Genomic DNA, 27,357 nt, shown 5'->3' with positions numbered 1-27,357 from the left:
TTTTGCGTCAAAGTTATCGAATGTATTAAGTAGATTATGTTTTTAAAGGTGGACGCGGTATAATTTGCAAATTTTTGCTTCTGTAAAACACTCTTACCCTTGCAAATTTGGAAAATTTCCCATAAATCTATTTTGCGCTTAGAAAAATAAAACTTAACCTTGGTCCTTTCCTTTGACGAAGTCATATTACAAAATAAAAAGATAACCCTTGCAAATTTAACGTTGGTCTTAAAGTAAATTGCGGGACAAGAAGATGAAGTTTTTCTCGAATTCGCGAATCTTAATTCATTAAACTGCTATAAAGATCTTCCGTATTCCATAAAAAGAATTCTTTTTGACAAAATGAATATATGATTAGTTTTCCAACGTGATTTTACAATTCTAAATGTTAATCGACCTCCCTGAAGAATGCGGTAATCATAGGTCGGATACCGGCCTTGGTGTTTTGGTAGCGACAGACATCAGCTTTGAGTTGATCTACCGTGTTATTGCTTTTTCGAAAACCTGTTACTCGCGTAGGCAAAAATTGCTGCGTTGGTTTCAATGTCACTAGTTACGAATTGTCGATTATCTGCGCATATCCTTGGGTCCCCTGTGGCGCCGGTTAGTCGACTAAAGTTACAACGATTTTTCTACAATATTTGAAAATTTACCCTTATGAGCTGCGTAATAAAAAATAAAAAATTTTCCTACAGAGGGGTAAATGCGTGTTTGAAGTATCTTTTAATTAAGATTTGATGTTTGCAAAAAATTGTTAGTCAAGCTCGACTCGTTTGGCTGGCTGTACAACGCTGTATGGAAACTTATCAAGAAGCGCGTCAAAGGCTTCAACTGCAAAGTGACGGCCGTATACGACAGGCAGATGAGGACCTACATAGCGATATACAACGTCCGTATGAAAACCTTTAGACAGATGTTGACCTCGCACCCCCCACGAGCATAAGCACGTGCCGATGATTTGCTACATACTATGATTGCGCAGATTAAGAAGCATGTAGACATTCTGGACCCCAGAGCTCTTTGAGGTTTTAATCTCAAGGAGCACTGGGGACGAGAATGGCATGTAGATAGCATGCAGAGCGACATAGTGAGTTGGTCTACATTGATAGATCGGATTATACGCATGGATTTGGATCAGTGCAAAGAAGGCTGTCACCAACCCTGAGAACAAGGATGAAGAGTACTTCAAGTGGAGCGTCATAGCATCCCTGCACCATGAGAAGATCGGAAAAGGAGATCTAAACTACGAGAGCTCGAAGATCGCTAAAACTGAGAGACATGGGTACAACGCGTATCTTTTTATTACAAAGCTTGGAGAAAAGTACAACACACAAGACATTGGCTGCATCGCAGGGAAAGAAGACAGGTGCATCCGCTGCAAAGTCAACATCAAAGTACCTACCGCTAGCAGGTGTAACCAAGTCAGGTGGGGAGCAGGTCTACAAGAAAAAAGAGTTAAAGGTTCATCGAAACTGCATATTTATGGTACAAGCCTAGAAAGGCTATCAAGCAAAATGAGTGTCGAAAAATGCGGAAATCTCCGATCGTTCTCCAATAAGGAAGATACTTTCAAATTAATGCGATGCCAGGATGTATACCCCTACGAGTATGGATGACTGGGAACGCATCGAAGAGACCGAGCTACCTGCAAAAGAGGCGCTTCACAGTTCAACGTGGACGGAATAACGGAGAATGACTACGAGCATGCCCGGCAAGTGTGGAATAGACTGAGTGAAGTCATAGTGCTGTAAGTGTCTACGAATTCAGTTTCATCATTCAGTATAAACAGCGCAATATTGTGCTCAAATGAGGGTGAAGCGTATCGTGAACAAAATTTTTACCTCGAGGCACAGTCAACAACTTCACCAGTAGCTGCGTCGATCAGTAGATCTCCATCATGGGCTTCTGCAGCTAGTTGCTTCATGTACACTTCTCTTTTTGTGCTGCCTCTACGCAGAATGTGCAATAGGGACCCATACTCTGTGTTGAAGGGTGTTTAAACTTGACTTTTTTTTATCTTTATTCTTCCTTTTATGCGCAAGTTTGTCGCCTCCTTTTTCAGGTTGTTCATCTTTGTTTATATAGCTGATGCGTCGTCAGAGTCACTAAGGTAGCTAGCGCTATTATAATTTTCCAAAAAGAAAGCTTAAACACAGAAAAACGAGATTCTTTCGATAAGCGCCCCACTTGATTTATCACTCTCTCGAATAAGCGCCCACTCCGAAAGTCAAAATGTTAAATAAGCGCCCAAGCGCTTAATCGAGCATTAACAGTAAGCTAAACCACGGATCGGAAGACTACAATTCTGGAGAGAAATCATGGCTATTTCTATACATTATGGCGGAAGCCCATTTTGAAGAAAGTTTGTCTCTGAAGGTTTTTATTGCAAAATTTGTTTCCCTTATGGCAACAACGGTGAAACTAAAACCAGTCTTTGCAAGCCAATATAAAACCACCGCTTGTTTATATCCGGTTTCAATACGTCAAAGCAAAATTTCGGGCTGCAGCGTTGGTTTCACGCCCGTCATAAGATAGTTGCTCATGTTCAATGATACTCGTTAAGTGTCGTTTGCGCCGCTAGCTTAGGACATATTTCACTTTAGTGTATTTTGTGGAATATTCAATTTCTTCTTCTTCAGACGAAGTAAAGTTTTACGTCAACGTTTTTTAAAATTCCTAAAAGCATCCTATACTTTTCGTTGGTGAGCTTGTTTTTATTCAACATGGTTGTACTTCTTTTTAGGATCCTTTCAAGTTTTACATTTGAAGATTGACGGTTGTGAATTTTACATAACGGGGACAGTATTTGGAAACATAAGCCAACAAATTAAAGTTTCTAATAGCAACAACACTACGCATGCGCATTATACCTTTTATCTGTTGCCCATGTGCAAAATTAGCGTATTTGACGTCAAATAATATGTTAATTTAAAGCAATCTAGTGAATGTTTCTAATAGCAACAAACTACGCATGCGCATTAAATTTTTTATTTGTTGCGCATGTGCAAAGTTAAGATATTTGACGTCAAATATGTTAACTCAAATCAGATTCCTTAGCGTACTTCTACAAATTCATGACCTCGAGTTGACATGTTTTTGAAGTAAAAAAGGAGAAAGAGAGAGGAAAGATAGAAGATATATTTATAAAGCGAAAAAACGTTTGTGAAAAAGAGAAATTCAATCTATAAAAGGTATGGCTACTTTTTCCATAATTCATTCGTTTTGTTTTGGTCTTAATGTGGACCTTTTTTCAACAAAGAGCGCCAACTCCATTTTTGGAAAACATTATTAGTTCGAACGTCAAGATCGAATGTTTTTAAACCGCGCAAAAGTCACAACATGTATAGCTACCGAAGGAAAAGAGATTTTTTTTTCCGTGGTAACAGCAATTTTTCTGTTGTGCTTTGTTGGTAACTGTTTAATAACAAGGCATGGAACAATTCCCCGCTCTCACTATCAGGTATGTTGTGTAGTTGAACTAGATTGTCATGAGATCATAAAAATGAAGAAAAGAGTATTTAACAAACATTCTCTTTTTTTCAAACTAGCTATAGCTAGCTGGCGAGACATACTTTTTTAAGAAAACCAGGGAATCTAGTTAGCTAAAAGCCTCCAAAATGTTTAGCTTGCCAGCTATAGCTTGGAGTTAAGAATTGTAAAATCACGCAGGTATCCAACTTGGTCTGTTCTACAAAGAAGTATTGAGAGAATCGAATTTCCTGAAAAGAACACTAAAGGGTACACATCGCTAATAGCGATTTTGGTATCGCCAAATGCTTGTCTTCATCTAACTAGGCTAAAAATTATAATCTTCAAGCAACGATGAATTGTTTTCTGTCGTTCTTATTTTGACAATTTCTACTGGTTAAAATTTAATAATTCTTTTTTTGCTGTTAAGCAGCATTTCGAAAACTAGGTCGTTCAAGCAAGGCCCTAGGTACACAGTGACTTAAACAATTGCACATTAGAACTAAAATACTTTTTCAAATCTTGGTTTTAGGTTGAATATCTGTATATACAGCACTTTAAGTGCTACACAGGATGTCCCACTCAAGTGGATATCGAACCAACGGGATGCCATCTGCTGGGGTAGGTAACACATCCATACTAAAAATCAAAATGTTGACGAACGTAAATTTGCTTAATCGAGATTTTCTTTATTTCATTCAGCATCAGAAATACTCAACTTTTGCTGGGATTTCTGCTGATCAAAGCAGTGGTGTTGGAGTTGCTAGGAACTCTGATGGAGTATGGATATTTTTGTTCAATGTTAAAACGTTTGACTTTACAATAAAAAGGGTCTAGCAGGATAGAAGTCTATTCCAATAACGATGTAGCTAGAGTTAAAATTTGTACTTTTTGACAACTGGGTGAATTTTGATTCAAAACTTATCACTTTTTACTTTTATTGATTTTTGAACTCTTTTAGAAATTTTCTAAGTTTCTGGTAAAACCCCTTATGAGTTTTGAGCCAATCAGCTTTAACAAAGCGAAACAATGAAATCTTGTTTTTCTATGAAAAAAGGTTTACAGTTGACTCTCTGTCTCGAACTTGCAAGGGACACAAAGAAGTTTAAAATAGAGAGAAAAAAGTGAGAATGGACCGGACCTTTCGTTGAGATAGAGAAAAATTTGAGATAGAGAAGTTCAAGCTAAAGAGAGTACACAAGTGTCCACGCCATCAAGACTTTTGTTTGAGATGGAGAGAAGTCGAGATAGCGAGAGTCCACTGTATTAATATGTGTGTTTTTTTTGTGCCTATGGCAATGGTGTATATTTTTAACTTTATCTTCCAGCAACCAATCCAGCATTTGTAATTATCTATTTTTTTATTTATTTATTTATTTATTTATTTATTTATTTATTTATTTATTTATTTATTTATTTTTAGGATGAGAACGCCTACAAGCCAGAGTACGGGCAAGGGAAGTTTAACAGCATGTTTATCGCTGAGAAATATCTTGGTGGAGGTTCCTTTGGCCGTGTTTATCTGGCACAACATCTGGTGGACAAGAATTTTGTAAGCGATAATTAATTTTTTTGTCGTCATTAGCTACAACATTTCACATAACAATTGGTCGTGTTTGGGCTAGTTTTATGAATATTGCCAAACAGCCTGGTCCACAGTCTTTCCCAGGGATTTGACTTGTCGCTTTGGTCTCGATTGCATTCTAGTTCCTTTAGTCGGCATTTTTAGGCAATGCTTATTCAATATTAGACATATCTTTCTATCCTCCTAAACACATTCGAAAACACACATCTAATAGATTGGGTAATATGTCATCCTCGTATCCAGGGTTTTTTGCCTATGTCAAAGCCGCTAGCGCTTACTTGACGGGAAAAAAGCCCTTGGGGACAAGATTGGGGTAAATATTGGATCTATGTTATCGCCTCGTTAAACCAATCAGAGCGTGAACCTACTTCGAATAAATTTGAATGATTGTCTTACTTATTCTTTTAGGTTGTTGTTAAATTTGTAAACAAATCTTGTCCTTCCGCAGCCCTTGAGGCTGATGTTATGAAAACGCTTTCAGGGCATGCCCACATCGTGAAGGTGATTTACCTTATTTGATATAAACAACTTCAACACGAGACAAACTCGGTTTAATTTCTCTCTTTCTATGTTTCAGGTTGTGTCTGTATTTCACAATGACACATACCTCGGTATTGTGATGGAGAGGCATGGTAACATCAGCCTCAGCTATTATGAATTTATGTTGAAAGCTCCTCGGCTGGATGAGCCAACTGCAAGATACCTTTTCTCTCAGGTAAATACAAGATATTGTTTTCTCTGGACGGACTGTGCACATAGCAAGAACTTTTATTTTGGAAGAACGAGATCTAAGTTTTTATGAAGTAGAATAAGTTTGGAAAGTTCGCATACGCAAAATAACGGTTAAAATTGTCACTTACCACTCCACTTCATAAAGAATCACTTCTGTGAGCTATATCAATAAAGCTTTTTGAATGGTCAAAACCTACGTTAAGTTCTAAGCTCTGGTTTTCTTCTACTAAAAAAAGCTTTTTTGATAAGCCTCCCTCTCAAATCTACCGCCCCTTTTGAATAAACGCTCATCATAAATGTCAAAATTTTAAATCAGCGCCCAGTGCGTTTAATCAAGCATTTACGGTATTGCTTATAAAAAAGTCTATAGTTAGTTATACCTCTTGTAGATGGTATCAGCTGTTAAGTTCTGCCACACAAAGAACATTGCTCATCTGGATATCAAGCCGGACAATATCATCGTCAACGAGGAGCTTTCCATAAAACTGATAGACTTCGGGTTGTCCAGTCCTGATGCCTCAAACATCCAAAGAGGAAGGCTGGGCACACCCGGGTATATGCCACCAGAAATGTCGTTTGACGGAAGGTAACAATTTTTTTTGAATCGCACTTAGTAGGAAGACAATTCGGGACGTAATGCTCCCCCGGCCAATAATCTTCCGAGAAATTTAGTAGCAGTCTATTTTTTACAAACTCCAAATTTGTTTTTAAGTCAGACAACTTTTTTCATATTTACTTTAATGATTACATGGGATAGATAACAAGGAAGAAAATACACAGCAGTATTTTCTTTATATAAATTTAAATAAATGAATATAAATTTTCAAAATAATAACTAATGTAAAATAATTGAAACAATTTCAGCATTTTTTTATTTCTGTTCAGACTTTTCCTCCCCAGTGCTGCTGATATCTGGGCGCTGGGAGTCACCTTTTATGCCAGCTACTTCCTCAAATTGCCATTTGGGGTTGATGTAAATGGTGACTTCCTTCTTTCTGGCTCTTCACCATTACTCGACCTTCATGGTGTTATCAGTGAGGGTAAGTTTGTCTTGAATTTAAAATCTGCAGTTGTAAAATTGTAAAATTAAACTCTTTTTGTATTACTGAGTGCAACAACCTTTTTCCCAGGGCCTACACTGTGCTTATTGACAGGTTCGTCTCGAATCTCAGTGGTAATTGTTAACATAAAATCTCCCTAGCCACAAAACTAAGTTCATATTAAAACTCTTTTAGTAATTTTTGCGTTTAGATTTCGTCCAGATGTTGTACAGCATGTTCAAGTTTGACTGGCAGGAGAGGATTACTTGCGAAGAGTTAGAACGACATGCATGGTTCCAAGGATTGAGAATAGCTGGAGAGGAATTTTATGAGGTCTTTGTACCAGATGTATGTGCAATATGCATTGGTTTTTTTTTTTATTATAATGTAGTCCGCGTTAAAATTATCTGTTACAATTTCAGTAGAGACATCAATATTTTTCTAAGATTCTAGCTTTTTAACCGTCGAGTAACCGATAGTGTCCTTGACATCAGTTAACAAACTCTGTGTACAGGGATGAGCATTAATTACATTTTCCACTTGAAAAACTATTTGCCAATAATCTCTTAAACATAGTGGTTTACTGTATTTTGATTTTTTTTTAAGAATTTGAATTTAGCTGGATATTTGACACGAATTTCCTGTTGTGGAGTTTTTATTTATTTTTTTTTTCTCTACGAATACAATGCATGAAAAAACTAACTGACATTTTCACACTCATTCTACCTCGTCCCCAGGACTTTTTAAGCTTTTTTTGCTAAAGCCGTCCTAATATAAAAGGTTCTAGGTTGTAGGTATATTTCGCCGTTATATAAATGTTACAGGTTAAATTATCTTGTAATATATACAAAAATAGCCGGAGCAAAAAGAAGGCACAAATTGCCTTATCACTAAGCCCCGTTGTTAAGCAAAAAGAAAGAGAGAGTTAAAATAATACTTAATATAATAAAGCAATATTCTAACTATATATATCCCATAGAAAGATTATTTGAATTTACAAAGGTCTATGTGAGAGTGTACATCTAAAAATATTTACAAATGTCTATAAGATCAGTCGTTAAAAAGCCTAACAAGTCCTGGGATGAAGTTGACTCTCATTTGAAATTCAAAACTTTCATGTGTTAGAGCTGTTGATACGTTACTCACGAAAAAAAATCTGTTTCGAGCGATATAACTTTTGCGAACACGACTGCGCGAAAAAGGCCTATTTCGCGAAAATTAATACCACGTTTAAATTTTTACGACTAAAGTATGGGTCTTTGTAATAAAATTAAATTAAAAATTCTTTCGAAAGCTATTCATTTTGAGGGAGGAAACATAGAAATGTGAAAAAGGCTACAGAACGAAAGAATGCAAACAACTTTTAGCGTAACAACTTTTTTGGAAACACATGTTGTACAACAAAAACAAAACAAGAGATGTTGCACTACGAATTTTAAACCAAGCTTCAAGTTTTGAGTTATAAAGTCAGAGTAGACATTGACAATGTTTTATTTTTTAACCGTATTCTCAGATTATTTACTTATGGTCATTCAAAAAATTAAAAAAGTCTTTTTAGAAATTGCTATAGAAATTGCTAAAAAATGCATTTCTTGAATTTTTAAAATCGAACATATGTAAATACTAAACAAACAACTTGTTACAATCTCGCTGAATTTTAAATTAAAACTTACAGAAATGCTTATTTTCAGGAACCAGCATCTATAACATCTGGGTCGTTAACATCCCTACCAACTGTGTCAATAACGGCACACAAAGATTCTCAAAGAAGCAACAACACCAGTCGTCCAGGTCTTCTGGACGGCATTAGAGATTTGTGGAAGCTAGAAAGCTCTATCGACGTAAACGCCCTCGGAGATATTAAACATCTATGGTCTCCAAAAAATAACACCACGATCGACATGAGCTTTCTGGTGGACGTTCGAAACCTTTGGAGTCAATCAAGTTGCGAGGGCGCTAATGTTTTGGCTGATATCCGACATCTATGGATTGTAAAGCATTCCTTTGATGTCAGATATTTAGCCGACATTAGGCAACTTTGGCTCCATAAAAGTTTTCATGAAAAAACGAAGAATGCAGATAAGGAAAGTCAGGTATTCAACACATCATAATAATTTAGCTGAAGTGTATCAAGTCTACAATTTGTGCAACCTTTTACATCAAATATTCAAATATGTCTTTACCTGTGAAAAAACTTTCTTTCATAGCTTCCTCTGTTGCAATTGACAACAGCAGCACCACCACCACCTCTGCAATCACCACCACCATCACCACCACCACCTCTGCAATCACCACCTCTGCAATCACCACCACCATCACCACCACCAGCAACAGCAACAAAGTCAATTGTACAGACTGTCCTTGATGCTAAATTCACTCTTCTCGAGGATCAGTATTTGGAAATAAAACAAAGGCCAATTACTGGATCCCCATGGTGGAAAATTCTGATCGCCTCAGTTGGGAGCGGTGTAAGTTTGAAATAAAAATTTTTTTTCACGAACTAAGTCTATCCCTCTTTCTTAAGAAACCCTTATAAGTAAATCCCTTTACCCTTTCATATAACGAATTTTAGCTTTTACGAACATTTTGTGTGTGTCTTTAGCGTTTGTTATATCGAGAGCTCATTTTATTCAATTTCAGTTCAATTTATTTTCCGCTTCGTTTCCTTTTTTAATTTGGTGAAATAAAGAGCGACAACTAAAATAATGCAAAAATAGTTCTGTTTGTGTTAGTTGTTGCGCGATTATTAGAAGTCTGTAAAGTCTTCTAGAAACTTGTTTTGTTTTTCTTTTAATGGTACATCGCAAATAACATTTTAAGTTTAAAAAAAACAAATATTCTCAGTTGATAGGAGCAGAGGCGAGAATCCACCAGAAAACCTCTTTATTGCCGTCAAGGCAATAGGGGGTTTTCTCCAGCTTCCTCCTCCCTGCCGGCCGACCATCGCTGGCAAAATCAAATCAATGGCGCACTAGAAGAAAGTATTAGGTACGTCTCAGTTTTTTGTTTCGATTATTTGGAAAAAGAAGAGTGTTTTTATTACTACCGAGAAATGACCGCAAACGGAGTTTTATTTCAGTCGTATTTGATTATTGATTATTAATTAAAATATCTTAACTACGTAGTTACACAAAGATATGAACATCATCTGGGAAAGAGAGAAAAATGTATTCTAGACGCGCTGTTAGCAGGTATTTTTATTAGATTATTTTGGCTTTGACCTAAAAGGTATAAAACGAAGCCACGTTTGGGAATAGGAATTGAGAACTTAATTAATCGCTAATTTAACTAAAAGCCACAAAATTGCAAAAACTATTCCCAATTAATAACCTTAGAAATTTAAGGTGAAACGTGCTTAAAAAGATAGTTGTAAGTTCTGTTCAATTTTACGCAAATATTTTTTAAAATATTCTTTTGGTTTAAAAAAATGAAATCTATCTCATTATCTGATTCGATTCCTACAAGTGTAACTTTACCTCTTTTTTTCAATTTCAGTTCTGTCAACAAGTCTGCCAAGTAAAATGATACCAACTTGTAAAATAACGCAAAATGGTCGTCTATGAAAGTAAGTCAGAAACATAATTCTCTCAAAGTTCATTGTGATAAAACGTTCGAGGTTGATCTCAAAGAGCTCTGGGAATGAGAATGTCTAGTACCCTTAAGTTCGAAAAGTTTCCAATTTTTCTGAATTTAATTAATCGGACGAATAAAAACCGCTCGTTTCTTAAAAGGCGCCTGGTAAACAGACTTATTGACGTTAACAAAATAAGTAGTAAAGAAAAATGGTATTAGTTGAAGAGATAGAAAAAATAGTTTTTTCTTCTTCTCAGTATAGGACAAACTAATGATGTGACGGACATGCTGCAAATAATCAGTACCTACGGTAGGAATATTTCTTGTTGTCTCCGTAACAATGCATCCACCTAAATCATTATGTCAAGTTACTAACCCCTAAAATTTAACAGATTAAATATTCATAATAGAACTCAATGTTCAATGTTAGAAATAAATCTAAATCATATGATCTTCGGTGTTTTTAGGTTTACCGTTTGATTGAACTGCTCATGGAGATTTCCATGGCAGGGAAGTTCATTTCATATGAACAAAAAATTAAACTCGAACAAAATAGTGATGAAAATGTTACAACATTGTTCTTGTTACTGGTGAGTTTCTTAATGATGTTTCTGCTTTTTATTTGCACGCAGAGATTTACCGTGTTCATTGAATATGTGGCCTTGTTATTCTTTTCTTACACGGAGATGATGTAGTGGTAGCGCATTTGGCTTGTAACCATAAGGCGCAGGTTCGAGTACCCACTCCGGCGCACTTTAATTGCAGTGTTGTCAGCCCATTTAATGGCTACAAACCTCTAACCGGCTTGTGTGGCAGACAAGCAAGTTAGAGCAATGCTATACATATCTCTGGCGATAATGTAACATAGTCACAATCAGAGGGAAAGAAAAGCCAGACATTAGGATAGAATCCCTAAGGACAATAAAACGTCATGTTACCTACTTTTTTAAGCTGAGATTCGTGGGGCGTTGAAAAAAGAGACATTCTAACCAAACGCCCTTTTGACTTTTACCGGCATCATGTTGTTAAAAGCGCATTGAATAGATGTTGGACAGCTTACCGCTGTGATATATCCTCTTAGGACCAATTTTGAGATAATTCTATTTTCAACGACGCCCGTGAACCGTTTTTGGCAGCATGTCAATTTTGACAAAAGTGCATGTTCAGAGAAAATATTGAAAGCAATTCCACGATTGAAATAAATCAGATAGAATCTAAATAACACGTCTGCTACGTGATCAAATGAATTAGCCAACTAAGAGAAATTGGAAGTTCTCAGTGGGAAAGTATTCAACTAAAAGTTTTGTCGGTGAAAACAGGGTCCATGTAAAGTACTTTGTGTTATTTCATATTCTTGTTTATTTAGATCATTCGCATGCTTAAACATCTCCACATCAACTTGAAAACTTAAGTAGAGCTAGAAGGACGACGAGTAGAAGATCAGAAATGATTTTTGCATGACCAAAGAACTAAATACTTGTTGGCAAATAAATCATTCTGATCAAAACAGTGTCTTGTTCAGTTTGGAACGATGTAAGTTTTAAAGGAATTATATTTTTCACAAACTTTCACAAACCCCTCTTCCTTTAGAAATCCTTATAATTATACCTTGTACCCTTTCATAAAACGAACATTTTGTGTGTCTTTTAAGCGTTTGCTATATCAAGAGATCTTCGCTTTTTATCTTTTATAGGTGGAATAAAGAGCGACAACTAAAATAATGCAAAAATAGTTCTGTTTGTGTTAGTTGCTGCGCAAATATTAGAAGTCTGTAAAATCTTCTAGAAACTTGTTTTGTTTTTCTTTTAATGATACAAGTAAACTTTCGATAAAAGGAACACTTAAATGGCGCAATTGGTTCGTAAAAAACATGTTCGTTGTATCAGAGGTTCGTAATATAGACAGTTCATTATATATCTCTCAGAATGGAACTGTGAAAATTCGCAAATAACACTTAAGTTTTAAAAAAACAATTATTTTAAGTTAACAGGAGCAGAATCCACCAGAAAATCTCTTTGTTGAAAACCTCTTAATTCAATTTTTAGACAGAAGAAAAAACAATTTAAGAAAAGAATTCTAGTATACGTTTTCAAAAGCATAATTTCGCAGTTTTCCTGATTTTTTGCGCGTAACAATCTTGCTAATTGAACTAAAAGCCGCAAAACCGCAAAAACTATTCCAATTAACAATCTTAGAATCTTAAGGTGAAACGTGCTTATAAAGATAGTTGTAAGTTCTGTTCAATTTTACGCAAATATTTTTCAAAATAATCCTTTGGTTTGAAAAAATGAAATCTATATCATTACCTGATTCGTCTCCTACAAGTGTAACTTTACCTCTTTTTTTCAATTTCAGTTCTGTCAACAAGTCTGCCAAGTAAAATAATACCAACTTGTAAAATAACGCAAAATGGTCGTCTATGAAAGTAAGTCAGAAACATAATTTTCTCAAAGCTCATTGTGATAAACCGTTCGAGGTTGATCTCAAAGAGCTTAGGGAATGAGAATGTCTATTACCCTTAAGTTCGAGAAAGTTTCAATTTTGCCGAATTTAATTATTCGGGGGAATAAAAACTGTTCGTTTCTTAAAAGGCGCCTGTTAAACAAATTTATTAACGTTTACAATATAAGTAGTATAGAAAAATGGTATTAATTGAAAAGATAGGAAGAAATAGTTTTTTTTTCTTAATATAGGATAGACTACTGATGTGACTGACATGCTGCAAATAATCAGTACCTACGGTAGGAATATCTCTTGTTGTCTCCATAACAATGCATCTACCTAAATCGTTATGTCAAGTTACAAACCCCTAAAATTGAACAGAATAAATCTTCATAACAGAACACAATGTTCAATGTTTAAAATTAATCTGAACCATATGTCTTCGGTATTTTTAGGTTTACCGTTTGATTGAACTGCTAATGGAGATCTCCATGGCAGGGAAGTTCATTTCATATGAACAAAAAATTAAACTTGAACAAAATAGTGATGAAAATATTACAACATTGTTCTTGTTACTGGTGAGTTTTTTAATGATTTTTCTGCTTTTTATTTTCACGCAAAGAATTCCCGTGTTCATTAAATATGTGGCCTTGTTATTCTTTTCTTATGCGGAGATGGTGTAGTGGTCGCGCATTCGGCTTGTTACCATAAGGTGCGGGTTCGAGTACATATTCCGGTGGACTTTAAATGTAGTGTTGTCAGGTTTGACAGGCTTGTGTGACAGGCAAGCAAGTTATAGCAATGCTAAGCGTATTTCTGGCGGTAATAGTCACAATCAGAGGGAAGGAAAAGGCAGCCATTAGGATGGAATCCTCAAGACATTAAAGCTTCATGTTACTTACTCACTTACTTCTGTATGCTAAGATTCGTGGTGCGTTGGAAAAAGAAACATTCTAAGCAAAGACCCTTTAGATAGATACCTTTACCGGCATCATGTTGTTATAGCACAGTGAATAGATATTAAACAGCTTACCGTTGTGATATATATAGGACCGAGTTCGAGATATTACTCCTTTCAGCGACGCTAATAAACCGTTTTTGACATCATATGAATTTTAATAAAAATACATGTTCAGAAAATATTAAAAGCAATTCCATGATTAAAATAATTCAGATATAGTCTAAATAGTAGGTTAGGGGCCAAATGATTTAGCCAGCTCACAGAAATTGGGAGTGCTCAGTGGGAAAATATTCAACCTAAAATTTTGTCGCTAAAAACAAGGTTCATGTAAAGAATTTTGTGTTATTTCATTTTGTTTGTTTAGATTATTCACATGTCCACACAAACTGAAGTAGAACTAAAAAGACGACACATAGTAGAAGATCAGAATTGATTTTTACATGAACAAACAAGAAATACTTGTTGACAAATAAATAGTACTGATCAAAACAGTCTTTTGTCTGAACTGTGTGCAAAGAAGATCAGGGTGGAGTCAGTGTCTTCCGCCAAAATCCGTTTTATAAAGGCGCGATATACCTATGTTAAATTTGACGTATACCACAACAAACATGAGCTACGATATTCGCCTTATCATCATTCCTGTTGACAACTATATGCAACCTCGGTTTACTCGAATCTTTACACGGTGTATATTCTTTAGTTTATGGTTGATCTCAATACGTCAAAGAGACTTATGCTTAATTATCTTTAACGTTTTTTTAAAACGAGTAGGTACATTCTTGTAACACATTAAGTGCAGAGACCTTCGCGAATCGGTCATATTAAATAAATTTGCAAATGGACGCTATTGGAAAGTTTCGCGAGCAATAACTTTCGCAAATCACAAAATAATTAAGGATTGCATAATTAAATTGTTGGTTAGGAAAAATATGGATGAATTTCGATTTTTATTTTGGCGAATTAAAGCAAAAACATTTTTTGCTCTTATAAACTTTTGCGATTTGATTCTTTCAAATTTGACCAAAATTCACGAAGGTTGCCCTTCTCTAGGATATTTATAAACAAAGATACAGCAAGTATTATAAAACAAACTAAAAAATCAACAACAGAATTATGCAAAAATGGTTATGAAATTTTTTTCTATTTAAGTTCTTCTTTCTTGGTAACGATTGAAATTCCAGGTTTTTAAAAAGTGCCTTAACGGGACCTTTTTTCTTTTCAGAATTTTTTCTGTTTCGCGAGAAACAATTAATTCCCAATTGCAGTCATGAAATTTTTTCTTGCAACTTTTTTTTGATTCGAGTCAGTTTCAACCTCGCTGAAGTTTCCACTAACAGTAACAATTTACGCTACTCAAAAAGAGAGCTTGTTCAAATAATTTTCACATTCTCGTGTTCACATCATGTTCTTGTGTTCAGGTAACCGCAACGAGAACAATAAAACAAGCAATTCTAAAATTATATTTTTTATTATATTTATTAAAATATTTACAAACAAATTTTAACGATAACGTCTGATGCATTTTGATCAATATCTTGATAATATCATCGAAATACTAATATTTCTTTTTGACCAGTATATTTTTCCGCGAAGGCGCACCCATTTGGTGTTGGATCAGAGAAAGCAATTTTGTGTTTTCCAATCACACATCCGTACAGAAAATCATGCCTAAAAGAAATGTAACAATACCAGTCTAAAACAGTTTATATGGCAAGAGAAAACTATGCGAAAAGATCTTTAAAAGTTATGAAGGAAAACTTACCTGATACAGTCCACCAAGCGAGTGGCAATTCCTTGACATCTATTTTGTGAGAATACCTATATCCGGCTAATACCACACATCGCTGAGACTGGATTAGTGCTACACGAAATACGAAAATAGCAGAGTGGTTTTGTTAAAAATGTTAAAGCAGATAGCAGCTTTAAAAATTTCTATTTCAACTGATCAATTCCTGTCTTATTTTTCGATTGTTTTGTAAAATTGCAAAAATTGTAAAATCTTGCCCACTAATTTTGCGAGGGTCGAAAATCGCAAAAAACATTTATGCAAATAAGTTCTGCATAAATTTTTGTGATACAAGAAGCATAAGACTTCAGAGAGATCTACAAAATTCTGACTGTTTCTTAAAAATTTTAGGAAATTATCTTCCGCGAATAACGAGTTTCTCAACAACTTTCTGAGATACTAATTTTCGCAACATTGGAAATGGCAATTTTTCCCCATACATATGTATGTTATGTAGAAAGCTTCCAATGATTAAAAATACTTATGTGACGTTTACATGAGAATTTGAATTCGCCAGAAGTGGAATTTTTCTCTTCAGTCAATTATACCCTTATAGTAAAACTTACTTTAGTTTTTTTGACAGAAGGAAAATTTTACTGTTGGTGTAAAAACCTCATGTAAACACCATATTGAAATTCAAGTAAAGTAAGTGCTATACGCATGCGTATTTAAATTTTGGCCGGCGTAAGCAAGGCAGAGACGGGCAATTTTAATTCACTTCAGGCATAGTAAAACCTTATGTAAACGTGGCGTCAAATTACCTCGTATTAATATTTCACTTTACTGAAATTTACATGTCAACACCGCCACAGAAAGATCTATAGAAACATCTCAGACAGTCCTACCTGCAACACCACGACAGAGTTGGAACTCCCTGAGCCACTTCTTCTACTTTTGCATCCTCAGAGATTATCACTGGGTATGCCTAAATAAAACAAATAAGAGCTGTATCATTAGCTAGGTTGATTTAAATTGTGTTTATATTCAAAAACAAAAAACAAAACAAGAACGTCTGGTTATGAAAGACTAATGTTGCAGTAGAAAACCCATTAACAATTGAAAAAGTTAGCGTTTGCATGGAAAATTTTTTCTACAAGCAGGTTGAAGCGTTCATGAGCGGAAAGGTTTCCTGTGTACTGGGTTGTAAACAGTAGCGCACCTACAAAGCCAGCCTACTTGTCCCTATATACAATTGATAAAAATCATCAGGGATGTATAGAAGGCGAGATTTTGTTTAATGAGCCCATAAAAAAGCTCATAGAAACAGATCAGTCGCTTAAATTAACCGGAAATACTGGTCAGACGAAAGATATAGTATCATAAAATCCTCACCTTCTGTATCGGTAATGCTATGGCACAACCAACAACTTTTTTCGACAAAGATATAAACAATTTTTATCTTTATTCTTCCTTTTATGGGCAAGTTTGCCCCCTCCTTCTTCTGGTTGATCATCTTTGTTTATGTAGCTGATGCGTCGTCAGAGTCACTAAGGTAGCTAGCGCTGTTATAATTTCCCAAAAGGAAAGCTTAAACACAGAAAAACGAGATTCTTTCGATAAGTGCCCCACTTGATTTATCGCTCTCTCGAATAAGCGCCCACTCCAAAAGTCACAATATTTAATAAGCGACCAGGGCGCTTAATCGAGCATTAACAGTAAGCTACCGTAATGCATCGATTAAACGTCCCTCTTCTTATGAACGCCCCCTCGATTAAACTCCCTCCTAAATATCAAAATATTTAATAAACGCCCCCACGACTAAATGCCCCCTATCAAAAGGCGCGTTTAATCGAAACAGCAGCAATGCTTATGTTTTAGTCCTCTCCCTGGCCTATGTATGGCATGGCAGTTTACTACGAGTAAAAAAAAAGTTTAATTGTTTCAAAATTTTATTATTTCTTATAAACAAGAAACTTTCTGTACACTCCTTTTCGTCTTAAAATAAGTTTTATTGTTGGAAACAGTTCCTTCCCCTTCAACAGTTCCCTTTCGAGCGTCTCGGCATCTTTTTTGCGACTTGTCTCAAAACTAAACTTTACAGGAACAACCAAACCAACCTCTCTTTGCCTTTTCCCTGTCACTACCACACGTATCATATTGTCGTCACTTTGGTTGAGAAAATGATAGCAAAGGCTAGAAATCTCAACAGGTATATGCCCCACCAGCACCCCGTGTTCTTCATCTTGATACACTCCAACACAGTATTTATCATACTGCTGAGCCTCTTCTCTTGAGTCGGGGCAGTAAAGAGAATTTCACCGATTGTAGAGGACCACATCGACTTGTAAACATGATGACCTCGGATGACACTAATCAAGTCTGTTTTATGGCGCAGGGATAGTGACCACTTTCTCGAGCCATATTTTTACTTCTAATAAAATGTTTTAAAAAACCAGACTCAAAGATAAAGAACTTGACTTGAACGCGTTCGAAATTTCCGAAAATAATATAGATGAAGAAATCGACATACTTAACTGTTGAATATTTGTTGTTGTATCATATTTTTTGTTTGTATTTTGTTTATTTGACTAACTACAAATATAATAACAATTTTCAATTTCAACATTTTTTATTAAACGCCCCCCTCTTATAAACGCCCCCTCAATTAAACGCCCCCCTAAATATCAAAATATTTAATAAACGCCCCCGGCGTTTAATCGATGCATAACGGTAAACCGCTGATCGGAAGACTACAATTCTGGAGAGAAATCATGGCTCTTTTTATACATTATGGCGAAAGTCTATTTTGAAGAAAGTTTGTCTTTGAAGGTTTTTATTGCAAAATTTGTTTCCCTTATGGCAACAACGGTGAAACTAAAACCAGTCTTTACAAGCCAATATGAAACCACCGCTTGTTTATATCAGGTTTCAATACGTCAAAAGCAAAATTTCGGGCTGCAGCGTTGGTTTCACACCCGTCATAAGATAGTTGCTCATGTACAATGGTACTCGTTAAGTGTCGTTTGCGCCGCTAGCCTAGGACAAATTTCACTTTAGTGTATTTTGTGGAATATTCAATTTCTTCTTCTTCAGACGAAGTAAAGTTTTACGTAAACGTTTTTTAAAATTCCTAAAAGCATCCTATACTTTTCGTTGGCGAGCTTGTTTTTACTCAACATGATTGTACTTCTTCTTAGGATCCTTTCAAGTTTTACATTTAAAGATTGACGGTTGTGAATTTTACATAACGGGGACAGTATTTGGAAACATAAGCCATCAGATTAAAGTTTCTAATAGCAAGCACATTAAATTTTTTATTTGTTGCGCATGTGCAAAGTTAACATATTTGACGTCAAATATGTTAACTCAAATCAGATTCCTTAGCGTACTTCTACAAATTCATGACCTCGAGTTGACATGTTTTTGAAGTAAAAAAGGAGAAAGAGAGAGGAAAGATAGAAGATATATTTATAAAGCGAAAAAACGTTTGTGAAACAAAGAAATTCAATCTATAACAGGTATGGCTACTTTTACCATAATTCATTTGTTTTGTTTTGGTCTTAATGTGGACCTTTTTTCAACAAAGAGCGTCAACTCCATTTTGAAAAACATTATTAGTGCGAACGTCAAGATTGAATGTTTTTAAACCGCGCAAAAGTCACAACATGTATAGCTACCGAAGGAAAAGAGATTCTTTCTTCGTGGTAACAGCAATTTTTCTGTTGTGCTTTGTTGGTAACTGTTCAATAACAAAGCATGGAACAATTCCCCGCACTCACTATCAGGTATGTGGTGTAGTTGAACTAGATTGTCATGAGATCATAAAAATGAAGAAAAGAGTATTTAACAAACATTCTCTTTTTTTCAAACTGGCTAGCTGGCGATACACACTTTTTTAAGAAAACCAGGGAATCTAGTTAGCTAAAAGCCTCCATAATCTTTAGCTTGCCAGCTATAGCTTGGAGTTAAGAATTGTAAAATCACGCAGGTATCCAACTTGGTCTGTTCTACAAAGAAGTATTGAGAGAATCAAATTTCCTGAAAAGACCACTTAAGGGTATACATCGCTATTAGCGTTTTTGGTATCGCCAAATGCTTGTCTTCAGCTAGCTAGGCTAAAAATCATATCAAATCAAAATCATAAAATCAATAATTCTTTTTTTGCTGTTAAGCAGCATTTCGAAAACTAGCTCGTTCAAGCAAGGCCCTAGGTACATAGTGACTTAAACAATTGCACATTAGAACTAAAATACTTTTTCAAATCTTGGTTTTAGGTTGAATATCTGTATATACAGCACTTTAAGTGCTAAACAGGATGTCCCACTCAAGTGGATATCGAACCAACGGGATGCCATCTGCTGGGGTAGGTAACACATCCATACTAAAAATCAAAATGTTGACGAACGTAAATTTGCTTAATCGAGATTTTCTGTATTTCATTCAGCATCAGAAATACTCAACTTTTGCTGGGATTTCTGCTGATCAAAGCAGTGGTGTTGGAGTTGCTAGGAACTCTGATAGAGTATGGATATTTTTGTTCAATGTCAAAACGTTTGACTTTACAATAAAAAGGGTCTAGCAGGATAGAAGTCTATTCCAATAACGATGTAGCTAGAGTTAAAATTTGTACTTTTCGACAACTTGGTGAATTTTGTTTCAAAATTTATCACTTTTTACTTTTATTGATTTTTGAACTCTTTTAGAAATTTTCTAAGTTTCTGGTAAAACCCCTGATGAGTTTTGAGCCAATCAGCTTTAACAAAGCGAAACAATGAAATCTTGTTTTTCTATGAAGAAAGGTTTACAGTTGACTCTCTGTCTCGAACTTGCAAGGGACACAAAAGAGTTTGAAATAGAGAGAAAAAAGTGAGAACGGACCGGGCCTTTTGTTGAGATAGAGAAAAATTTGAGATAGAGAAGTTCAAGCCAAAGAGAGTACACAAATGTTCACACCATCAAGACTTTTGTTTGAGATGGAGAGAAGTCGAGATAGCGAGAGCCCACTGTATTAATATGTGTTTTACTTCGCCCTTCAAAACTATATTTACATTTTTTTTTGTGCCTATGGCAATGGTGTATATTTTTAACTTTATCTTCCAGCAACCAATCCAGCATTTGTAATTATCTATTTTTTATTTATTTATTTATTTATTTTTTAGGATGAGAACGCCTAAAAGCCAGAGTACGGACAAGGGAAGTTTAACAGCATGTTTATCGCTGAGAAATATCTTGGTGGGGGTTCCTTTGGCCGTGTTTATCTGGCACAACATCTGGTGGACAAGAATTTTGTAAGCGATAATTAATTTTCTTGTCGTCATTAGCTACAACATTTCACATAACAATTGGTCGTGTTTAGGCTAGTTTTATGAATATTGCCAAACAGCCTGGTCCACAGTCTTTCCCAGGGATTTGACTTGTCGCCTTGGTCTCGATTGCATTCTAGTTCCTTTAGTCGGCATTTTTAGGCAATTCTTATTCAATATTAGACATATCTTTCTATCCTCCTAAACACATTTGAAAACGCACATCTAATAGATTGGGTAATATGTCATCCTCGTCTCCAGGGTTTTTTGCCTGTGTCAAACCCGCTAGGGCTTACTTGACGGGAAAAAGCCCTTGGGGACAAGGTTGGGGTAAATATTGGATCTATGTTATCGCCTCGTTCAACCAATCAGAGCGTGAACCAACTCCGAATCAATTTGAATGATTGTCTTACTTATTCTTTTAGGTTGTTGTTAAATTTGTAAACAAATCTTGTCCTTCCGCAGCCCTTGAGGCTGATGTTATGAAAACGCTTTCAGGTCATGCCCACATCGTGAAGGTGATTTACCTCATTTGATATAAACAACTTCAACACGAGACAAACTCGGTTTAATTTCTCTTCTTTCTATGTTTCAGGTTGTGTCTGTATTTCACAATGACACATACCTCGGTATTGTGATGGAGAGGCATGGTAACATCAGCCTCAGCTATTATGAATTTATGTTGAAAGCTCCTCGGCTGGATGAGCCAACTGCAAGATACCTTTTCTCTCAGGTAAATACAAGATATTGATTTCTCTGGACGGACTGTGCACATAGCAAGAACTTTTATTTTGGAAGAACGAGATCTAAGTTTTTATGAAGTAGAATAAATTTGTAAAGTTCGCATACGCAAAATAACGGTTAAAATTGTCACTTACCACTCCACTTCACAAAGAATCACTTCTGTGAGCTATATCAGTAAAGCTTTTTGAATGGTCAAAACCTTCGTTAAGTTCTAAGCTCTGGTTTTCTTCTACTAAAAAAAGCTTTTTTGATAAGCCTCCCTCTCAAATCTACCGCCCCTTTTGACTAAACGCTCATCATAAATGTCAAAATTTTAAATCAGCGCCCAGGGCGTTTAATCAAGCATTTACGGTATTTCTTATAAAAAAGTCTATAGTTAGTTATACCTCTTGTAGATGGTATCAGCTGTTAAGTTCTGCCACACAAAGAACATTGCTCATCTGGATATCAAGCCGGACAATATCATCGTCAACGAGGAGCTTTCCATAAAGCTGATAGACTTCGGGTTGTCCAGTCCTGATGCCTCAAACATCCAAAAAGGAAGGCTGGGCACACCCGGGTATATGCCACCAGAAATGTCGTTCGACGGAAGGTAACAATTTTTTTTGAATCGCACTTAGTAGGAAGACAATTCGGGACGTAATGTTCCCCCAGCTTAATCTTCCGAGAAATTCAATAGCAGTCTATCTTTTACAAACTCCAATTTTGTTTTTAAGTCAGACAACTTTTTTCATGTTTACTTTAATGATTACATGGGATAGATAACAAGGAAGAAAATACACAGCAGTATTTTCTTTATATAAATTTAAATAAATAAATATAAATTTTCGTAACTCGTTAATAATAACTAATGTAAAATAATTGAAACAATTTCAGCATTTTTTTTTTCTGTTCAGACTTTTCCTCCCCAGTGCTGCTGATATCTGGGCGCTGGGAGTCACCTTTTATGCCAGCTACTTCCTCAAATTGCCATTTGGGGTTGATGTAAATGGTGACTTCCTTCTTTCTGGCTCTTCACCATTACTCGACCTTCATGGTGTTATCAGTGAGGGTAAGTTTGTCTTGAATTTAAAATCTGCAGTTGTAAAATTGTAAAATTAAACTCTTTTTGTATTACTGAGTGCAACAACCTTTTTCCCAGGGCCTACACTGTGCTTATTGACAGGTTCGTCTCGAATCTCAGTGGTAATTGTTAACATAAAATCTCCCTAGCCACAAAACTAAGTTCATATTAAAACTCTTTTAGTAACTTTTGCGTTTAGATTTCGTCCAGATGTTGTACAGCATGTTCAAGTTTGACTGGCAGGAGAGGATTACTTGCGAAGAGTTAGAACGACATGCATGGTTCCAAGGATTGAGAATAGCTGGAGAGGAATTTTATGAGGTCTTTGTACCAGATGTATGTGCAATATGCATTGGTTTTTTTTATTATAATGTAGTCCGCGTTAAAATTATCTGTTACAATTGCAGTAGAGACATCAATATTTTTCTAAGATTCTAGCTTTTTAACCGTCGAGTAAGCGATAGTGTCCATGACATCAGTCAACAAACTCTGTGTACAGGGATGAGCATTAATTATATTTTCCACTTGAAAAACTATTTGCCAGTAATCTCTTAAACATAGTGGTTTACTGTATTTTGAATTTTTTTTTAAGAATTTGAATTTAGCTGGATATTTGACACGAAATTCCTGTTGTGGAGTTTTAATTTATTTATTTTTTTATTCAGAGAAAAATAAACCCAATATTTTCTAGATTCTCCTCTTCCAAAATACCCCATTGTCCCTTATACTTCGCTGTCTCTTTTGGCGAAAAATTCCAAATGAATTTTCACGTTTTTTCCCAAAATGATTTTGCGCATGATCAATTTTCGCGCACCTAACGCAGTTAGGAAAAATAAAATTAATTATTCAAGGCTTACAAAGTTTTTCATGCAAAAAACATCTCTACGAATACAATACATGAAAAAACTAACTGACTTTTTCACACTCATTCTACTTCGTCCCCAGGACTTTTTAAGCTTTTTGTTTGTTAAAGCCGCCCTTATATAAAAGGTTCTAGGTTGTAGGTATATATCGCCGTTATATAAATGTTACAGGTTAAAATATCTTGTAATATGTACAAAAATAGCCGGAGCAAAAAGAAGGCACAAATTGCCTTATCACTAAGCCCCGTTGTTAAGCAAAAGAAAAGAGAGAGTTAAAATAATACTTAATATAATAAAGCAATATTCTAACTATATATATCCCATGAAAAGATTATTTGAATTTACAAAGGTCTATGTGAGAGTGTACATCTAAAAATATTCACAAATGTCTATAAGAGTCGTTGAAAAGCCTAACAAGTCCTGGGATAAAGTTGACTCTCATTTGAAATTCAAAACTTTCATATGTTAGAGCTGTTGATACGTTACTCACGGAAGAAAAATCTGTTTCGAGCAATATAACTTTTGCGAACACGACTGCGCGAAAAAGGCCTATTTCGCGAAAATTAATACCACGTTTAAATTTTTACGACTAAAGTATGGGTCTTTGTAATAAAATTAAATTAAAAATTCTTTCGAAAGCTATTCATAAAGCCATCATACCTTTTGAGGGAGGAAACATAGAAATGTGAAAAAGGCTAAAGAACGAAAGAATGAAAAATTTTCCTAAAAGTTAACGCTTGATTTCAATTAACCTAAATTTTGTTGCACAACATTTGCATAACGGTTAGCGTAACAACTTTTTTGGAAACACATGTTGTACAACAAAAACAAAACAAGAGATGTTGCACTACGAATTTTAAACCAAGCTTCAAGTTTTGAGTTATAAAGTCAGAGTAGACATTGACAATGTTTTATTTTTTAACCGTATTCTCAGATTATTTACTTATGGTCATTCAAAAATTTAAAAAAGTCTTTTTAGAAATTGCTAAAAAATGCATTTCTTGAATTTTTAAAATCGAACATATGTAAATACTAAACAAACAACTTGTTACAATCTCGCTGAATTTTAAATTAAAACTTACAGAAATGCTTATTTTCAGGAACCAGCATCTATAACATCTGGGTCGTTAACATCCCTACCAACTGTGTCAATAACGGCACACAAAGATTCTCAAAGAAGCAACAACACCAGTCTTCCAGGTCTTCTGGACGGCATTAGAGATTTGTGGAAGCTAGAAAGCTCTATTGACGTAAACGCCCTCGGAGATATTAAACATCTATGGTCTCCAAAAAATAACACCACGATCGACATGAGCTTTCTGGTGGACGTTCGAAACCTTTGGAGTCAATCAAGTTGCGAGGGCGCTAATGTTTTGGCTGATATCCGACATCTATGGATTGTAAAGCATTCCTTTGATGTCAGATATTTAGCCGACATTAGGCAACTTTGGCTCCATAAAAGTTTTCATAAAAAAACGAAGAATGCAGATGAGGAAAGTCAGGTATTCAACACATCATAATAATTTAGCTGAAGTGTATCAAGTCTACAATTTGTGCAACCTTTTACATCAAATATGCAAATATGTCTTTACCTGTGAAAAAACTTTCTTTCATAGCTTCCTCTGTTGCAATTGACAACAGCAGCACCACCACCATCACCACCACCATCACCACCACCACCTCTGCAATCACCACCTCTGCAATCACCACCACCATCACCACCACCAGCAACAGCAACAAAGTCAATTGTACAGACTGTCCTTGATGCTAAATTCACTCTTCTCGAGGATCAGTATTTGGAAATGAAACAAAGGCCAATTACTGGATCCCCATGGTGGAAAATTCTGATCGGCTCAGTTGGGAGCGGTGTAAGTTTTAAATAAAAAATATTTTTTTCTTGAACTAAGTCTATCCCTCTTTCTTAAGAAACCCTTATAATTAAATCCCTTTACCCTTTCATATAACGAATTTTAGCGTTTACGAACATTTTGTGTGTGTCTTTAGCGTTTGTTATATCGAGAGCTCATTTTATTCAATTTCAGTTCAATTTATTTTTCGCTTCGTTTCCTTTTTTAATTTGGTGGAATAAAGAGCGACAACTAAAATAATGCAAAAATAGTTCTGTTTGTGTTAGTTGTTGCGCAAATATTAGAAGTCTGAAAAATCTTCTAGAAACTTGTTTTGTTTTTCTGTTAATGGTACAAGTAAACTTTCGATTAAAGGAACACTAAAATGGCGCAATTGCTTCGTAAAAAACATGTTCGTTGTATCAGAGGTTCGTAACATCGACAGCTCATTATATATCTCTCCGAATGCAACTGTGAAAATTCACAAATAACATTTTAAGTTTTAAAAAAACAATTATTTTCAGTTGATAGGAGCAGAGGCGAGAATCCACCAGAAAACCTCTTTATTGCCGTCAAGGCAATAGGGGTTTTTCTCCAGCTTCCTCCTCCCTGCCGGCCGACCATCGCTGGCAAAATCAAATCAATGGCGCACTAGAAGAAAGTAATAGGTACGTCTCAGTTTTTTGTTTCGAGTATTTGGAAAAAGAAGAGTGTTATTATTACTACCGAGAAATCACCGCAAACGGAGTTTTATTTCAGTCGTATTTGATTATTCATTATTAACTAAAATATCTTAACTGTGTAGTTACACAAAGATATGAACATCATCTGGGAAAGAGAGAAAAATGTATTCTAGACGCGCTGTTAGCAGGTATTTTTACTATAATATTTTGACTTTGACCTAAAAGGTATAAAACGAAGCCATGTTTGGGAATGGGAATTGTGAACTTAATTAATCGCTAATTTAACTAAAAGCCGAAAAATCGCGAAAACTATTCCCAATTAATAACCTTGGAAATTTAGGGTGAAACGTGCTTAAAAAGATAGTAGTTCTGTTCAATTTTACGCAAATATTTTTCAAAATATTCCTTTGGTTTAAAAAAAAATGAAATCTATCTCATTACCTGATTCGTCTCCTACAAAATGTAACTTTACCTCTTTTTTTCAATTTCAGTTCTGTCAACAAGTCTGCCAAGTAAAATGATACCAACTTATAAAATAACGCCAAATGGTCGTCTATGAAAGTAAGTCAGAAACATAATTTTCTCAAAGCTCATTGTGATAAACCGTTCGAGGTTGATCTCAAAGAGCTCTGGGAATGAGAATGTCTAATACCTTTAAGTTCGAAAAGTTTCCAATTTTTCTGAATTTAATTAATCGGAGGAATAAAAACCGTTCGTTTCTTAAAAGGCGCCTGTTAAACAAACTTATTAACGTTTACAATATAAGTAGTATAGAAAAATGGTATTAGTTGAAAAGATAGGAGAAATAGTTTTTTCTTCTTCTCAATATGGGACAAACTAATGATATGACGGACATGCTGTAAATTATCAGTACCTACGGTAGGAATATTTCTTGTTGTCTCCGTAACAATACATCCACCTAAATCGTTATTTTAAGTTACAACCCCCTAAAATTTAACAGATTAAATATTCATAATAGAACTCAATGTTCAATGTTAGAAATAAATCTAAACCATATGATCTTCGGTATTTTTAGGTTTAACGTTTGATCGAACTGCTAATGGAGATCTCCATGGCAGGGAAGTTCATTTCATATGAACAAAAAATTAAACTCGAACAAAATAGTGATGAAAATGTTACAACACTGTTCTTGTTACTGGTGAGTTTCTTAATGATGTTTCTGCTCTTTATTTGCACGTAGAGATTTACCGTGTTCATTGAATATGTGGCCTTGTTATTCTCTTCTTACACGGAGATGGTGTAGTGGTAGCGCATTTGGCTTGTAACCATAAGGTGCAGGTTCGAGTCCCCACTCCGGCGCACTTTA

General features: G+C 35.3%; 3 protein-coding genes and 1 long non-coding RNA gene across 5 annotated transcripts; 3 read left to right on the top strand and 1 right to left on the bottom strand.

Moving 5' to 3' along the window:
- The first annotated feature begins 4,119 nt into the window (after positions 1–4,119).
- On the top strand, positions 4,120–6,869 carry LOC130653720 (uncharacterized). Its single transcript, XM_057456234.1, has 7 exons — positions 4,120–4,248; positions 4,430–4,447; positions 4,892–5,020; positions 5,462–5,554; positions 5,631–5,768; positions 6,175–6,371; positions 6,671–6,869. Exons 1-7 carry the CDS (start codon positions 4,120–4,122, stop codon positions 6,867–6,869), a joined length of 903 nt encoding a protein of 300 aa, XP_057312217.1.
- LOC130653719 (uncharacterized) lies at positions 6,858–8,936 on the top strand. The gene is made up of 2 exons (XM_057456233.1): positions 6,858–7,173; positions 8,517–8,936. Exons 1-2 carry the CDS (start codon positions 7,048–7,050, stop codon positions 8,934–8,936), a joined length of 546 nt encoding a protein of 181 aa, XP_057312216.1. The 5' UTR covers positions 6,858–7,047.
- A 6,379-nt stretch (positions 8,937–15,315) lies between these two features.
- LOC130655284 (uncharacterized) lies at positions 15,316–18,161 on the bottom strand. 2 transcript variants are annotated; one of them, XR_008984617.1, is made up of 4 exons: positions 16,920–18,161; positions 16,433–16,512; positions 15,564–15,662; positions 15,316–15,469 (listed from the first exon to the last, which is right to left on the bottom strand). It is a non-coding gene; the product is annotated as an uncharacterized LOC130655284 (long non-coding RNA). The 2 variants fall into 2 exon arrangements; XR_008984616.1 differs by having other exon boundaries at positions 16,433–18,159.
- Positions 18,162–20,470: 2,309 nt separating this feature from the next.
- LOC130653717 (maternal embryonic leucine zipper kinase-like) lies at positions 20,471–23,067 on the top strand. The gene is made up of 10 exons (XM_057456232.1): positions 20,471–20,532; positions 20,687–20,759; positions 21,014–21,067; positions 21,256–21,348; positions 21,426–21,563; positions 21,970–22,166; positions 22,471–22,625; positions 22,716–22,739; positions 22,837–22,958; positions 23,014–23,067. The coding sequence occupies exons 1-10, from the start codon at positions 20,471–20,473 to the stop codon at positions 23,065–23,067; spliced, it is 972 nt and encodes a 323-aa protein (XP_057312215.1).
- Positions 23,068–27,357: the final 4,290 nt, after the last annotated feature.

This window comes from Hydractinia symbiolongicarpus, chromosome 8 (assembly GCF_029227915.1).
Source record: "Hydractinia symbiolongicarpus strain clone_291-10 chromosome 8, HSymV2.1, whole genome shotgun sequence".
Taxonomy (NCBI): Eukaryota; Metazoa; Cnidaria; class Hydrozoa; order Anthoathecata; family Hydractiniidae; genus Hydractinia; species Hydractinia symbiolongicarpus.
The sequence above is the reverse complement of the archived record's forward strand: the minus strand, read 5'-3'. Positions and strand labels throughout refer to the sequence as shown.

Excerpts from the sequence above, each read along its gene's own strand:
- LOC130653717 (XM_057456232.1), top strand. The coding sequence starts at position 20,471 with ATGTTCACACCATCAAGACTTTTGTTTGAGATGGAGAGAAGTCGAGAT. Across the intron at positions 21,068-21,255 it reads ACGCACATCTAATAGATTGG|GTTGTTGTTAAATTTGTAAA; the intron begins GTAATATGTCAT and ends TTATTCTTTTAG. Across the intron at positions 22,959-23,013 it reads CTGGAGAGGAATTTTATGAG|TCCGCGTTAAAATTATCTGT; the intron begins GTCTTTGTACCA and ends ATTATAATGTAG.
- LOC130653719 (XM_057456233.1), top strand. The coding sequence starts at position 7,048 with ATGTTGTACAGCATGTTCAAGTTTGACTGGCAGGAGAGGATTACTTGC. Across the intron at positions 7,174-8,516 it reads ATGAGGTCTTTGTACCAGAT|GAACCAGCATCTATAACATC; the intron begins GTATGTGCAATA and ends GCTTATTTTCAG.
- LOC130653720 (XM_057456234.1), top strand. The coding sequence starts at position 4,120 with ATGTTGACGAACGTAAATTTGCTTAATCGAGATTTTCTTTATTTCATT. Across the intron at positions 5,555-5,630 it reads GGCATGCCCACATCGTGAAG|GTTGTGTCTGTATTTCACAA; the intron begins GTGATTTACCTT and ends TCTATGTTTCAG. Across the intron at positions 6,372-6,670 it reads GAAATGTCGTTTGACGGAAG|ACTTTTCCTCCCCAGTGCTG; the intron begins GTAACAATTTTT and ends ATTTCTGTTCAG.